This window comes from Anarhichas minor, unplaced genomic scaffold, assembly GCF_050575085.1.
Source record: "Anarhichas minor isolate MPS153535 unplaced genomic scaffold, ASM5057508v1 ptg000003l, whole genome shotgun sequence".
NCBI classification, from domain to species: Eukaryota; Metazoa; Chordata; class Actinopteri; order Perciformes; family Anarhichadidae; genus Anarhichas; species Anarhichas minor.
In genome coordinates this window covers 14,849,423-14,866,144 of record NW_027466449.1, presented here as the reverse complement: position 1 = coordinate 14,866,144, position 16,722 = coordinate 14,849,423, and the positions used below count along the sequence as shown (strand labels likewise).

Sequence of the window (16,722 nt, the reverse complement as noted above, 5' to 3'; positions counted from 1 at the left end):
AAAATTATTTTTTTGAACTTTCAACATTTTCTTATTAAACTGAAAGGTTTAAAGGGTCACTTTGATTATTTTTCTATTCGGACCCTATTTTTCCATGTTTTTGTGTCTAAATGGGGGAAACATTTTTGATATTCTTCCAGTATTCGGTGACAGACAGCGTTGCAGCCGGCAGCCGCTAAACGGGCTTCAATGAAATCACTCAGGGCAACTCCACACCGTCAATTTACGTCCACTAAAAGTGCTTGTTTTTGCCAATGACAAGCTCAGATTGTGATCTTCGCCAGGAGAATTATGAGATCGACCGTGTGTGTGTGTGTGTGTGTGTGCACGTCCGTGAGTGCGTGTGTGCACCTCTATGTCTGTTAGTGATAACGTAGCACACTGCTCTCTGAGTAACTCTACTGAGTGCACTTTTCTTGTTATAAGGGTCTGACAACATTAAGGAAAGTACCCTAGAGTAAAATAAAATGCTTTTCTTTTTCTTTTTCACTTGATCCGCGCTGTTTGTTATTGAGTCTAACCAAGTCTCGCTCTGAGAAGTCTCGTTCTGAAATCTTGCATCAGTATTGCCAAAATCAGCTAAATACCCAGCCATGACATATGAAGTCTTTTAACACTAAGCTACACTTTCTACACTCCAACACAACAAACCCCGACACAAATCGAAGCTCGTTAGTGGCAAAAACAAGCACTTTTAGTCGACGTGTATTGTCAGTGCGGAATCGCCCCGAGCGATTACATTGCAGCCCGTTTAACGACTGCCGGCTGAAAGCGTTCTCCCTCAATACTGAACCAATTTGAAAAAAATGTTGACTCCATTAATGCCAAAGTTACCTAAGGTCAAAAAAATCTGTGTATCTTAATGTGAAGAAAGGAGTTTCTTGCTTTGCATATTCACAACTTCAACTGGTGAACTACGTTAATAACATTTACCACTATCATGGTTTTAGTCATTCATTACTCCCCAGACTTTAATCTATTACCACTAAGAATTTGGCATTGCAACTCGATGCCGTGGCCTCGTGCAAGGGGCTTACTCCCTCATTGTAAGTCAGCCTACGCGCTACTGAGACCGTCTTCATTTTAATGCATGCAATAAATTCTGCAGAACGAGCAAAAACTTTTAAGTGAACACATTTTTTTAATATTTCTTACAAAGGCAGTACAGGAGTACGATTTCTGGTTGAAGTATGTGTGTGCAAATACATTTATCTACTGACGGGCGAGGGGAGCATTAACCGTGGCACCTCTAACACACCTGTGATGACAGAGTGAAAAAGAGCACGAACGAGCAGAGGCTTCCACCGCCATCCTGTCTGCACCCTACCATCCCAGCGCCTTTTGCCCTTTTCCTGGGCTGTCAGAGGGAAAAAAAACTATAGAATAACACTTCTCCAATCCTTATCCAAACACAGACAAATCCCCCATCAGCCATGGCCCCAGCTCTGACAGGATGATCTCCGTTGCACAGCAACAGGAAGTGTGCGCTGTCCATCAGAGCAGTCCCCTTCGAGTAACCTCCACACTTGCCCTGGTTGTGTAAATGATCGCTCCTTATTTGATAAACATGTTTTTTTTTTTACGAAGACTATTCAGGAGATTAGTCACTGCTTGGTAATGTAACTTAAATGTCAGTAGCCTACTTTAAATCGGTTGGAAGGCATTTGTGGAATGAGTACAATTATCCATCATCGGCAGGTCTCCAACCCCAATTACCTTTTCATAAGGAGCCTATAAATCCTCCTTCTGGTGTGTTTCCCTGTGTGTGTGTGTGTGTGTGTGTGTGTGTGTGTGTGTGTGCAGAGGGGAACTATGCTTCAGGTTAACATGACTTACATTTGCAGTCCTTCATGTTACGCGTGAGCTGGAATCCAGGTCGACACTCACAGGCGATGCCACCCTTCTGTGTTTCCCTACAGATGTGTGCACAGCCGTGATTCTTGTCCATGCAAGTGGGTCCGTCCTTTCCGCCGTCCGCTTGCGCTGCGAAAGAAAAACGGCAAGGAGAGAGAGAGAGAGAGAGAGAGAGAGAGAGAGAGAGAGAGAGAGAGAGAGAGAGAGAGAGAGAGAGTGAGAGTTTTTAAAGCCAAAGACCATTCAGTAAACTAAGAGTTTGGTTTGAAATTAGATGTCACAAAGCTTATTTGAGGAGTGAAAATGCTCAAATTCCTGTCAGGCTTCCTGACCCTGAGTCACATATATGCCTACTGCTGGTGACTGACATGCCCAGTACCCCTTCACAAAGATTCAAGCACTTGTTGGAACATGCTCACTCGGTTCAGGCTATAAAGAGGAGGCTGCCTACTGAAAGGATAAACCTCCCAGCAGGAGTTGATCCCATAGACCTGTAATTTTATTGAGGTAATCCCCCCATAAAGAAAAGAAAGGAGGAGCACACTGGAAAAAATAACTCCTCGGTTAAATTCTCTTAGCAGAGACTCAGATCAAAAGGGGATTGCACTACAATAAAGGGTCAGCGCTCATTTTCATCAAGGTTGAAGCACTTCAGTAAGAATGTGTCAAACCTCTGAAAGCACAAAAGGAGACATTGAAGAAAAAAAAAAAAAAAGGCTTTCATAATTCAAAGCTTTACTGACAAACATAAGCTGTAAAATAATTTCCGCGTGCTGTATAAATGCTTCATGAAGAGGTACAAAAGACACCAATCATGCATGTCCGTGACTTAAGACCCTCACGTCATGAATTATTACACAAACGGACGCAGTGCTCCCTCTGCTTTGCTCTGTACTGTGATAACTTCGTGGGGAGAAGACTGATTTAGTTGTGAAACCTTGCCGCCGCTACAGATGCAGCGACAAACACCAGCTCAATAGCTCATTAAAAACCAAACACATCTATCTCCGTTTCCTTCTCTTCTGGCGAACAGGGAGTCAGTGAGCAAGAAGACATCTCCATTAATGTCTCATTAAATCTGATGTCTCCATGAAGGGTGTTTGGAGGTCTAACTTTCTTAATTAGCCAACTTTTTGTTTTTTTGCTGTAAATGTAAGTGTCAACACCTGGTTAAGCTCATATAACCTTTCACGCTCTTCCCCTAAAGTCCAAATGTAAAGGGAAAAATCTGCATCGGTTATGTGGATGTCCAATCAGTGTTGATGGTATATGTAATCAATTGAAGCAATAAATCCCTAAGTGCATGCTATATTGAGAGAGAAAGCTGAGAGCTGCTGGAACCGTGTCGGCCTTGACTACATGTACCAAGATGCATTGCGCTCAAACTACTGACGCCCAGCCAAAACATAGTGTAGCTGAGGGTTATGAGCTATGCCTGTAGCCTACTTATGCCGGTAATAAAACAACACAGAGGCTCCGTAGTCCGAACCAACGCGAACCAAGAAGGCAACAACTATACTATTTCTTATTTTCCACATTGTCAACAGCAGCGCATTACAGCTTCACTCCCTCCGTTTTTACCTTTCACAATAACAGCCCAACTCAAATTTACTCAGCATTTTGCAAAGAAAACTTCCACGTATAGTAACACACTCTCTCAGGGTTGGCGTCGGCGTCAGCATCCAACATAAACTGCCCACGCTGACACAACACACAACACAATGATTTCCGTTTCTGTCGGCATTTGAGAGCAATTGGAGGTAAGACGCCACCAGTTGGCGTTTGCTCGCAGCAGCTCTGATTCTGGAGGGTCCCCATCAGCCGTAGCCTCGGCCCGCTGCATCTCTTTGGCTGTATATTCTGGCTTGAATAAATACGGTTGAACATCCGAGTCAACACTGTAAAATGTATCCTCGTCCATAACATCTTCTGCACTCGTATTTTGTGATGCCATTTTCGCTGTTGAAAATGTAGCTAGTTTGCGACACGTGCTAGGAGAACAAGGAAATTCTGTCTTTGAGCGGCATCCTGAGCACTCGGCTACCGAAGAAGTACAAACTGAAACAGCCTTTGGTTCTTCCCCGCCTCCAGCTACTTCACTGTCAAATCAAATGACGCCACTGGATGCAGTTTGCAGCTGTAAACTCAGCTTTCTTGGTCAATACAGCACGCACTGAGGAATTCATTGCTTCAATCAACTACATTTACCATCAACACTGATTGCACATCCATATAAAAAAGGTGGCAAATTTTCCCTTTAATTACTTATTTATGTACTATTACTCCTGCCACCATAACCTCATTTAATTATGCCTTCTTGTTTTCCACATGTTTTGCCCAGAACTCAACCTGCCCTTGTATGTTTTTCCACTTGTAGCTGAAATCGACTCTAATCTTTCTTTATTTCAAGTAGCTGACGATGTTCGGGTTTGATGACCCCCCTGGTTAAATACTTTCCATCACTTTAAGTCTGTCAACAAGTGTCACCATGTCCTACAATCCTCTCACACTTTGCTGCCTGAGCTCCCGTCGTTGTTGCAGACAGGGTGAACTATCAGACACTGCAGCGACAGCCATCCCTGCTTAACAAAAGACTCAGCACTGAACAAACACGGGGCCAGCGTTTCAGCTCTGAAGGCAAGAAAAAGAAAAAGAAAAAACATGGCAGGACTGAGTGAAGTGACCGTGAATGAGCGTCAACAGAGCAGCTGCTGTAAAGTGCTGCAAATTTCACAGCGAGGCGTATGGATATTTAAGTAGGATGTGGAATTCAGTGGTCCCTTTCCTCGGCCAGAGCAAGAAACAGACATCTATGAACTCAACAGAGGATTGAATTTCCAGCTAAGTAACCCCCAAAAGACCAAAGATTACGAACTAAGGTTGTATTGTGCATCCCAAAACTCACTTCACTCCCCCTTTATTTCTATGTAGCCCCTTTCCCTCAAATGCTACAGAGCCATCCATCATTAACGGACTGGGGCCAGAACCTGGGCCTTCATCTCTCTGAAGACCAATAAAAGCCAACGTGTTGACACAATGGCCCTTTTCTCCAGGCCAGGCCCAGCTATCATCCACCGTGTGCAGTTCCCTCTAACTGGCTGCCAAAGGCCTCCAGTTTTTACCATTACTAAATGATGGGAAGCAGAAAGAAAAACATCCTTTCATAAGGAGGTGGATGGGAAAGTTAAGGAGATGGGGGGGGGGGAAACACTAGATCATATGCACCCCGATCCACTAAAACAATCTGCTGACCCATAAAACATAACTATATGTCGGAACTAATAAAAACGATCACAGCTTTATAGGCACAGACCTGGACAGTCCAAAGTCTTGGAATTGAGAGGGAGCCTTTTCAAATAGCTAGCTACCAGACTGGATATGAGTTTTCACACAGCTCAACACAGACGGGCGTCATCAAAACTACTGCACTTGTGGTAAAAAAAAAAAAAAAAAAAAAGGGAACACTGCAATTAACCAAGAAAACAAGTGGGAGTGTTCCCTCTGCAAAGGAGCCACAACTTTAGCCTCACCAAGAGAGGCCGTGACCTCTGCACCCAACACTAAGAGCTCATGTTGTTGCCAGAAGCCAATAAATCCCTTTGTTGTTCAGCTCGCTCAATAATAACCTGTATGTTAAAGAAAGAGTTTGGCATTTTGGGAAACATGTTCAACTGCTTTCTTGCTGAGAGTTCGATGAAAAGATTGATACCACGCTCATAGCTCATTTATATATTAGTATAAAGATTGTTTGTTTATTCCAATAAAACCGTGTTTTTACACGTCTGTTTTTGTACAGACTGTTTCCATTCTTTGTTCTAATTATTTTAATGTGACCCACTGAGGTCATGTTGAGCATTTTGAGCGCTCACTTTTCTATTCTTACCTAAAGAGAACACCAGCATGGTCCTTGGGGATAAAGTGCCCACAGCAAATTATTCTTCGATCTCTTGAAGCAAAATCAATTTCTGTCATTAAGTCGGTGGAACTTCAACTTAATATGTGAGATCTGCCGCAGCACCTCCAGGACATTGCATTAAGTGCATGGTCACAACACACAGCCACCTTTTTGAAAACCAGCAGGTCAGGACAACAGAGAAGGTGAAAGCAAATAAAGATTTACTGATGATGGCGACTCCTGAGGGTGTGGAGAGAGATTGATTGGAGCTCAAATCACTATTTCAGCCAGTGGCGTTAAAATTTTAACTCTATCGCTTGTCAAGTCAAGTTATATATATATATATATATATATATATATATATATATATATATATATATATATATATATATATATATATATATATATATATATATATATATATATATATATATATATATATATATATATATATAGCGCCAAATCACCACAGAAGTTATCTCATGACACTGTTCATGTACAACAGATCCACTCTTCCATTAACAGAGAGCCAACAATCCCCCAAGAACAAGCAGCGCGACAGCAGCAAGGAAAACTTCCCTTTTGTGAGGAATTAACAAGCCGTTTCTCAGAAGCATACCAGCTCTTACTACACTGCACAAAAAACAACTGAAAACATATCTTCTGACATGAAAGCATCTGTATGATGCACAAAGGACCTTCAGGCTCTGTAGGTCTGCCCTCCTGAGCTAAACTCTCCCTACCAAGAAAAGAAGCAACGGTAAACTTTCAACAGCAGGAAGTTTTAACATCACAGGTGGAACTGCGCAAAAGAAGTTAACATGGGTGCTCCAGCTAAAATGCAGACGTACAAGATCCTGGAACAAAAGATCCAAGGAGGCCACAAGTTCTTCACCCCAGAGCTGCAAGCTCTCTTAAACCTGAGAACCATGTAGTGGAGAGACTGAAACAATGGGGCTGAAGTAGTGGAAGGCATGCCAAGGGTTTATGGTCTGCTCTGAGTGCTTAGGGCAGAGAAAAGAGGGCTCACGGTCCACGCCGAGATGCTGTCATACGTCTCAGAGGGGAGACGGTCCCCTCTTTGCTCGATGCTGGCTGGAGAACATTAAGAAGCTAGTGTTGGTTGGTTACAAATTGAAAAGAAGGGGCCTAAGCATGGAGCCACCACACTATTAAAGCAGCATTCCTTCCTCTTAGATAATGGGCCCTTAAAAGTTTTAATAGGAGGATAAAAATGTCAGCGCATGAAAAGGAGAATGGCAAAGGAGCTGAACCGGATTGAGTTGAGTCGAGCTGTGCTGCGACGCAGATGGTCGGAGAGAGCAACGGGGCAGTCGGTCTGTCAAGGGGAGTAACTCTTCCCCAACGACTCCGTTCATAGAGAATCCATCCAAGTGCTACTGTTTGGTCTGTTGTGCAAGCGCTGATTTTCTCCAGCTCCCCAAGGCCTCGTTGAGGCTGCTCATTTCACTCCCTTTCCTCAGAGAGGAGCCACTGAAAGTGCCGAAAGCGGAGGATGGAAAAGACAGCAGAGGGCATTCTGGACGGAAAGATGTCACTGCCGAAGCGCTCAATGTTCAACTGTATTAGTGTACTGTGCTCCTGAGAACAAAGCACACACTATATAGGTACCATATGCTCCAAAAACCATAGTTTTCTAATCGGTGTGTACAGTTGAGAGTGATACTGCTAGTAAATCAGAATATGCGTTTGCGTTGACACACGGGTGTATTTGCATAATGTATGCAGGTTGTGTGCGTCTGCCCATCTGTGTCACAGACAGTTGTGCAGCACCTGCTGGGGACGTGCCACTCTCGCCTTCACTCCTCCTCCCATCCTATCAAGGTCACCTCCCTGTGCAGTCCCTGAGGAGCCATGCATCCTGCCAGCAGAACAGACAACACGGCAGCACAGCACAGCTCTCTTTATAAAGACAAAAGATATGAGGTGCGGTGTGTTATTACAGAATCACATTCTTTCCAAAAGTCAAAAAAGGGAGAGGCAGCTGAAGAAGGCATCCGTCTCTGCAGGGCTCAGTCTGGCCCTTTGGTTAAAGCCATGACAGCCAAGTGTTAGTGGAAAAACCCCACTGGCACTCAGGCAGTCCGCAGCATCGTGCTGGGCCGGCCAGCTTAGTGATGGCCTTCAACAAACCCACGAGCAAAAAGGGATGCCCGTCTGGGGAATTCAGTGGCAAGGCAGCCAACATTTGCTCCAGCCCGAGCCACTGATGTATATTTGTTCAAGGGTGGGGGAGAGGCGGGTGGGGAGGACATGGTAAAGTCTGGCCAAAGAGGGAAGATAATGTAGGAAAGAGACGGAGGGAAAGTAAGAACAGAACATATGAGGGGTGGACAGAGAAAGACAAGTGGGACAGTAAAGTGTCCCGGGTGTCTTCATCTCCGCTGCTGGGCTAACGGGAGAGACTTAATAGGCAGCAATGGGAGCACCAGGCGTTCCCTTCGCTCCACTTCCCCGGAAAAGGAAAAGAGCCTGGTTACACGGTTGGGCTGCAGAGCAATGGAGCAGCGACTTCTGCACTTGTAAAAACAGTTCTGTGGCCAATGCACAGACAGGCAGGCAGGCCTGCTGAGAACCAACATGGGGAACATGTAAGAACCGTGTCAGCTTCTGCACAGCGGGACATCCACGCAGCACAAGACACGAGCATACACAACAACCCATACTTTTTCCTTTCGCGAATACAAACAGCTAAAATATATTTGAGTTTTCAGTATTTAACATTGCATCATTGGAATGATGGAAATTGGCCCTTGAGCAGCGCATTACTTCATGAAATTAAAATGTGCAAACAGTCTGCTACAATGGACATTACATTCAAAGAAAGTAAGTTAGTTTATCCGTTTACGACAGCAACAAAACATCAATAAAACAGGGTTCGATGACTCCATGTCTGATTTCATACAGGAGGAATGTGACAGCCGGCGAGCAAAGCCAACTGAGAATATGATGCAAACATTTATTATGGATTTCATCATATTTATTGGAAAATTGCTTGCGCTGCTGCAGTTCTGGCCAGCACAGAAAAAACCCATATCCTGAAGTGGACATGCCACGGTCTGCATCAAAATGGCATTTCAAAAATGCGTCCGAATGAGCCTCCAGCCGGATTAAATGAAAATGAGAGAGCAGAGAGGGAAGCGAATGAAAGTTGTAAACACAGGAAGAGGTTTTCTTTGACAAAGTAAACATTTCCTGGAAAGACGAGGCCTACTGTAGAGAAAAAGAGCAACGCTTGTATCCACAGTCAGGTGACTGATGAAAAAAAAAAAAAAAAACATTGGAGGAAAGTGTTCTATTATTCTTTCCAATATGGTAAAATAAGTAAATGTTTTGGCAAGAATGATTTCAACATGAAGTGGCCCACACTGAACTCTTGTACACAGTTATGGATTTTTCTTTAAACGTCACTTTTCTGTTTAAAAAATGTTAAACGAGACATGGACGTTATCCTTCCTTCCACACAAAGCCAGCCACACTCGTGCCGTAGTGATTGGCAGTGTGACAGGAAGTTTGATCCAGAGCACTCAACTTCTTTTCATTTAACTTGAGCTAGTTCAACTTGTTCAGCTGTGCTGTCTCTCAAGCAATTCTGCAGAGCTGACGATTCAAATTTCAAATCACATATTTGGTGTGTTTTTGAGCTGACAATCTGACAGAATACAAAAGTTACAATATGTGACTTGCATAACAGCCCATAAGTGCACACTTAAGGTAATTGCCCAACCGGATGATGCACAGGACTAACATTATGGACGTGTGGGTTGACTGAGCTTGAATTTCCAGAATTCCAATGTGCTGGATCCCGTCTCACGCACACATAGTACGTCCCTGTTATCCTCCTATATAAAAAGAGACGATAAATCAAAACGCACAGCAGCGGGACCCTTCTTGACCTAAATGGCATTCCTATCAACCACTGAGCACCTTGGCTGGCCTTTCACAGGCTTTATTTCTTGACGGGGAGAAATGTTTGGGGAGAATAAATGAACTGTTACATTTTGGCCAGCTAGACGATGGAGCCTTCATTTGGCCGGAGTTATTCCTGCTCAGGGGGGCAGGGGCAGGTCTAATAAGAGACAGGCCAGCAGCAGCCTTGTCGTTAGCTGAGAGGCTGGCAGACCCCTGCTGCCTAATTGGCACAAGCTCACTGCTTAACAAGGGCTTCCTACCAGCGCTACACTGCACTGACCATGCTCTCCACTGTCCCCAGAAAGACTTGCAGAAGTTGCCCAAGGAACACTTGAACCATTAATGAAAGAAATGGAAAGCTGATGTCTTTTTAATGAGAATAATAATGCTCATGAGCAAACTGCACTCCAGGCGTTGCTCTTTAAGAGGGGCCTTTGCAGAATGGATGGAGCGTTGCATTTGAAGCGACTTGGCTGGAAGATTAAATCAGTTTTAATTTCCCCCCTCCCTCTGAGCCACTTGTACATGTATTTCTTTCAGTAAGCAAGGAGTGATATTTGCAGCAATTCTGCAGGGTGATTGTCCAATAACTGGGCGAGTCTCTTCCTCACTACCTCCATGTTCCCTCAGACACACACTGCTGTAATAAGAGCAGTAATAATAAGCAGACGAGTAGTTGCTCTGACCGTTAGTCTTTCAAAAAATAATGAAACAATGACAGAGCGGCGGAGTGAAGGAAGTTTGAAGATTTATGGCGGCTTTAATCTCTTGCTCCAAATGGGTCTCATCTGGAGGCAATAAAGACAAATTTAATATGGAAATGGAAGATTAACAGGAACTGAGGGCATTTATCAAGAAAGAAAAGACAGAGGAAGTGAAAGAGAGACGTGGGGGGGGGGGGGGGTAATTGGAGAGACTGGACCGGTGCTCACAGTCTGCCTCTGACAGATATAGCAGTAGCGCTTTGAAACACAAGAACCAGCTTTTCACTCCACTCTAATAACACTGCGTTTATGAAATGTAAACATTGACAGTTCAAGGCCAGGCTGATCTCATAAAGCAGACTTCCAAGATCCTCGGTTCACCATCCAGGGGACTTAGGATCATCGCAGTCTAATGACTCCCAGCATCGAGCAGTTATCACACAAAAGAGAGGAGGGCAGAGACGGAGAGACACTCGGAGCCCGATGAACATGCCGTCAGCAGGGCTTTGTGAATGACAAGTGCTGCAAACGCCCAGGAAGCAAAAGATCTACAACACAGTCCCAGAGCCGAGGAGTCTGTGGACAGCTGATTAATTACTCCTTGAATAAATGCGTTTCTGTGATAGTGATAACAGCTGTTTATTTCCTCTGATGTTGCTGTTCTGATCCGTGGATAAACCTGCCAAACAAAGAACAGAAGCAGGCTGTTCGCTGTGCCACATGTACAGTGAAACAAACAAGAAGAAAAGTAACTGCACGACACAGAACAGCACAGGGAACACAATCAATTCGATTTTTATTTTGGGAGTGAAAGTCCCAATTATCTAAATCTCCAGCAACAAAATATCTCTGCTTTTAAAGTCTGTATAATAATTAGTACGGATGTCTCACAGCCTGCACTCACAGCCTGCCATTGTTAGTCTATGACATAGCCATGTGGTCAAACTGAAATAAGGATTTTAATATGTTAGAACAATATATTCTACCAGTCTATTGGGAACAAAAGAGGATTCGCTTTCAGTCCACGTCGGGCTTTCGGTGCAGTGCAACATTATTTCAGACTATTAGGGTTTCAGAATAATGGGCTGTCGGAAAGAAATGGGCAGTCCCATTTCAAAAAAGGGGGAAATAACGTTTTGTATCATCGTTTCATCGATACTAACGCGCTCCAGACAGCAGCTCGCCGCAGAAATTCGACAGTCCGTCTCCTAGCAATGCCGGCTCTCAGCTGCCAGTCAACGGCCTGACTTTCAGACATTGGAAAAGTACACTGTAGTGTTATCATTGTTTGAAAGCATTGTAGGTTGGTTTTTAGTTTGGCTTTTAGTTCGTTTTTTCAATCGGGAAAATAACTCTTAAGTGATTCACCAAAAATGTCTTTGGCACCACGAATGGAAAGGACTCAGAATTAAACTCTGCACATCAACAGGTTTTGTGAAAAATGCTCGAGCCATTCTACGATTTAGCGATACGTACAGCGACAGCCGAGCAGTCTCTAATCAGACATCTTCGATCCCTGAAGTGTCCTCGGGCAAGATACTGAACCCCATCTGTAACAGACGACAACCTCTGTGCTGTTGTTTCACAGACTTTACATAATAGAGATATTTTCCTTTGCTTTGCTTTACATACAGCTGTGACGTTGTGAACGTCTGCATATCCACAGTGCGCCTTGCTGTCTGTTGAGTAAGCCTCAGAGCAGGTTGGCTCTGTACCTTCTCCTGTCACGTTTCCATCCCACAGGAATGCTCCATAAACAAGAGGTGTGTCTGCCCCAGGCTACACCTTTAATTGTTTTCTCTGCTCACAGTCCCCCGAAGGCCACTCTCATACCGCCGCTACCTTAAAATGCTGCCAAGCACTAGATTGGCTCAATTTGAAAGGGTGGGAGAAAAACAAAAAGAGATTTATTCCTTTTCTTCTTCTTTTTTTCTTTTCCCCCTCAGACTGGAGACACCTACCATTGAACAACATATGTGTCCTGCTATTTCCCATAAAGCATCAAAGCGTGTGTGTGTGTGTGTGTGAGATTAACCTTTAGGCCTTTGGATACAGGTATGCTGGTTGTCACTCAGGAGGAATCCTTCTCTGCAGCGGCACTCGTAGCTGCCCATCATGTTGACACAAATCTGTTGGCATCCACCGTTGCCTTCTGAGCACTCATCCACATCTGCCGGGAGACAGACGCACAAAACAAAATTAATGAGACAGAACAAATGCTACACAGATTACCGTTTGTCGGAAGGTCGTCTGGGATCAAATCCAAACCCATTAAATGGACAAGTAACTCGGAATGACAAACGGAGACGGTAGGAACAAACATACGCGATACATAGAGCAAAAGTAATTGTTTATGAAAGATCTTCTCTGAACCAACACTACTTCTGAAAGAGCATAAAGTGTTCTGGATTTTAAGGCAGTACAAAAATACTCTGTTACAAGTTAAAGGCATTGAAATGTCACTTAAGAGGACGTATGTATCATCAACAAAATGTACTCAAAGTATCAAAAGTAAAAGTACAAAAAATGGCCCTTGAATGAGTATTATATGATTATATTATTTGATTATTATAAGCGGTGCATTAACGTGTTAAGCAGAATTCTACGGTTGCAGTTGGTTAAGGAAGAGCAAGTTTTAACTACATGTTGGGTAGTTTGATCTGTAAAATATTTTATTTCATATGTTCATTATATGTTTCGTATGTTAAATCCTAATCTTTCAAATAATTAGTAAGCAAATCTCTCAAGTAAATGTAGTAGAGTAAAATATATATATTTCTGTCTGAAATGTAGTGTCGTAGAATACACACAGTATAATAGGAAGGAAATACTCAAATACCTCACTACCTCAAATGTTGTAATACTTGAGTAAATGTACTTGGTAACAATCCATCACTGAATATGATACAATTCATCAAACCCGACTGTGTTTGATAAAGAAAAATAAATGGTGTATTATAATTTGACTGAAAACATTCAAGTTAAAAAAAACTGCTTTTTCACACCTAGAATACATTTATTTTTAATTTAAAGTGTTTTAAATAATGATTTAGAAATGACTCACTTCCAAAATCAAACACAATAACCAGAGAGGTTGTGCTCTGAGTGAGATGTCATACAAAAGGAAAACACAAGGCACAAAAAGAAGTGTTTGGATATTATGAAAAGCCAGAGGAGCTTGTCTTAAGCCGTTTGAGGAGGCCGTGTCTATCTTAATGGTTATCTGACATGGCGGCACACTGAGTTGCACTGAAAACCTCCAACTGTGCAGCACTAAGCCGTAAAAATGCACATGCAGCATAATCTCCAGGCAAGTGGGAAACCTGATCCACCTGGGCCAGAGTACCTGCTGATGACGAGTGTCTGTCAGCCCCATGACAGGAGGAATGCAGGGAGAGGGGGGAAGGAGGTGGAGGGGGGGGGGAGCAGGAGGGTAACAAGCAACCATATGAACCCTCCTCAAGTGCATAGAAAGGCAGAGCATTTACAAAGGTGTCGCCTGAGGCCTCGTCCTGCCTCAGGGCAAGAAATGGGAAACTGACCACGAACGAGAGTTGCTGACTTCATTTCCACCGATAATGAATTGTGCACATCCAGCTGTTCTCTCCTAATGGCACGAAACTAGTTTCTTTTCCCCCAACCCATTGTGGGACTCAACAAAACAAAACAAATGGACAGCGGCGGAACATCTATAAATCTTTTGATAGATTTGTTTATTTTCAACATGAAAGATCTTGCACGATGTCATCTTCTTTTACATTTGTTTTATGCTTTTGTTTGTCTGCCGTGCTGCAGGCCTCCCCCTGTGCGTGACTGTACTCTGGCTCTGGAGGTGACTCTTCCCCCGGAGACCCGGGCTCTGTCCCTCACTACCCACCACACTGGAACATTATCCATCCCTCTGCTCGATGCATCAATAATCTGCTGTATACACAAGGTTTTCTTTTAATAAACCGTCATGCGAAACTAATTTACTGTCTATTTGTCCAGTCTGAGAAGGCGTCTAGATTAAGTTTCCTTTCTGGGGAATTCTCGGCCCGGCAGAGATTGAAATTAAACTTCACTCTGTCCTCTTCTTTCTTTCTTTTTCCCCCCCACATAGAAACGAAGGGACATGAGGATTCACCAAATGCATAAACACACACAGACTGTGCTCACAAAGTGGCACCTGGCAAGGCAGACATCTTTGGGGTTGTTAAGTAGGTCAGAGGCAGGTAGCACTCATGACCTTCGCCGACTTGCAAAGTCTGCTGTCCTGTTCTCACATTCCATCAGCAACACTGTCTCGTTCCTCTGAAAACTATGCGTCGTGTCAGTTGAGGCTGTTGGGAAAAGCATCACTCTGCAGCCAGGTAAAGCAGTGCACTCATAGAAAAATAAAAATCAGTAAAGTTAGACTTTATATCAGAGTAAAAGAAGGACAGTTTAGAAAATAGTTGGACGGGCTTTCATTCAAACTGTGTGGCTGCCTTGGTGTTGACCGCATGGTCTCATCTCCCCATCATGAAAGTGGCAGCAACAGAGAGAAGACCTTTGAGCTGACGGAAGCTGCCAACCACCCACAGCTGCACCTTTACAGATAAACTGTAGCAGGCACCAAAAAAAGCCAAACTCCACGAGAAAACATCCTAACACACACATAAAGTCTCTCTCTCTCACTGACACACACACACACACACCAAAAATGTAAAAAGGCTACACAAATACAACAGAACTCGGCACATGCATAAAAATGCCCATGAGAAATGCAGCCAGCCTCAGAGGGCCTGGGGGAATTCTCTTTCCATACCTACAGCGCATCAATGAAGGTTTCATTTCCTGATTCCTTCATCCCTCCAAATGAGGCGTCGCCTGTCAGAAGATCTCTCCTGTTTAAATAGCTCCCATAATTGCCTATGTTGTGTGCTGGGCGAGGCTGGCGTCCAAAGCAAATATTTCCAAGCGGAAAGGGGTTCTGGCACGGCCAGGAGAAGTGCTCATGTTATTTGGTCTTAGGTTTTTTTTTTTGTTTTTTTTATTCTCTTGAGAGAACGGAAAAAAACCCGTCTTAATCAAGTTAAAAGGGCTGCCTCACTTCTGAAAAATGAGACTCGTCTCGGCTCTATCCCTGCTTCATCTGAGGAGTCGAAGGGAAAAGGAAGGTTCAAACGGAGAGAGATTAAGAGATTGGTTGTGTTTGCGGAGGCCATGTCCGCTGGTTCCTCAGATAGCCTTGACTGTATATATAACATTTGGCCTTGCGCAAAGCTTTAGAGTCATGTAAACATGGTGGTTGCCTTACAGAAACTCCTGCACCCTTATTTTGGAGAAACACTCAACTCCTTTGCTCACATATTTTTTAAGATTCAGCGACTTTGGGGGCATTTATTGCTGACCCAGAGGGGGGGGGGGGGGGGGGGGGTTTGCCAGGGGGGGGAGAGTGAAAAACTACCACTGTCTGTCATCAAAGCTGTCCATGCATCCATCCCACTGCTCGGCTTCTGCCTGGATCAGACAGAACTGTCTCTGTGGTCCAGACAGAGTAGAGACGAGGAGGTGAGTGGACGGACACTGGCCTCTTTGGGCATTTCGTTTACAGGCACACACACTCTTTAATAAGGCAGAAAATCGGAGCCATGTGCAGCGACAGGGAGCAAAACAGCTGGTGGACTGCAGGAGGCGACCATGTTGCTCTGGTAGATGAACAGGCACCGGCGTGGCTTGACTCGGTGTCAGTGCGGAAGGAGAGTGGCGCATACACAGCCAGCTCCAATTAAAACAAGATCCTCTCTTATTTTAAAACAGGATTACAGGATTTCCTCTTTGTCTCGGTCGCTGCTGAGAGTTCAATGACACGGCGCATTTCTTCAACCCGACTTGCATGAGCAGCGAGCAAAGGCGCCAGGTTTGAACCCAGCCTAGGGGGGGGGGGCAACTGAGTCCACAGATGCTGGAAATGGCTTTGTGTTAACAAACAGCCAGCCTCACTCTGACACACGTCTGCTGAGGTTGCATGAATTGATATGTTGCAGGAAGTCCTGATCTTTCATCTGCAGAACACACGCTCACTTAAATCAAAGAAGAGCATTTCAAACTGGAAGTTGATTCATTAGGACACTCGCAGTATTTAGCTTTGAACAATTTATTAGTTCCAGTGCTCTCTGTCTGACAGACCCAGTGTTGTTCAATACAACTGACTCACATCTGCTCTGTAAACATGATTTAAATCTCTGTTTACGGGAGTATTTTATTCTTGAATCAGCAGGTAGGGATCACTTTTATGCCAATATATAAACAAAACTCATTCAGCTTTGATTGAACTCAGACTTTTTGGACTTTGGGCCTGTCTCCCAGGTA

General features: G+C 44.0%; 1 protein-coding gene across 1 annotated transcript in view; it reads right to left on the bottom strand.

The window, feature by feature from the left end:
• scube3 (signal peptide, CUB domain, EGF-like 3) overlaps window positions 1-16,722 on the bottom strand; it is a 64,366-nt gene that overhangs the window by 23,648 nt on the left and 23,996 nt on the right. Inside the window, exons 4-5 of the mRNA XM_076092122.1 lie at window positions 12,422-12,556; window positions 1,837-1,983 (exon numbers count right to left, since the gene is read on the bottom strand). Of these exons, the coding sequence (XP_075948237.1) occupies window positions 1,837-1,983; window positions 12,422-12,556 (282 nt within the window). The remainder of the gene's footprint in view (window positions 1-1,836; window positions 1,984-12,421; window positions 12,557-16,722) is intronic.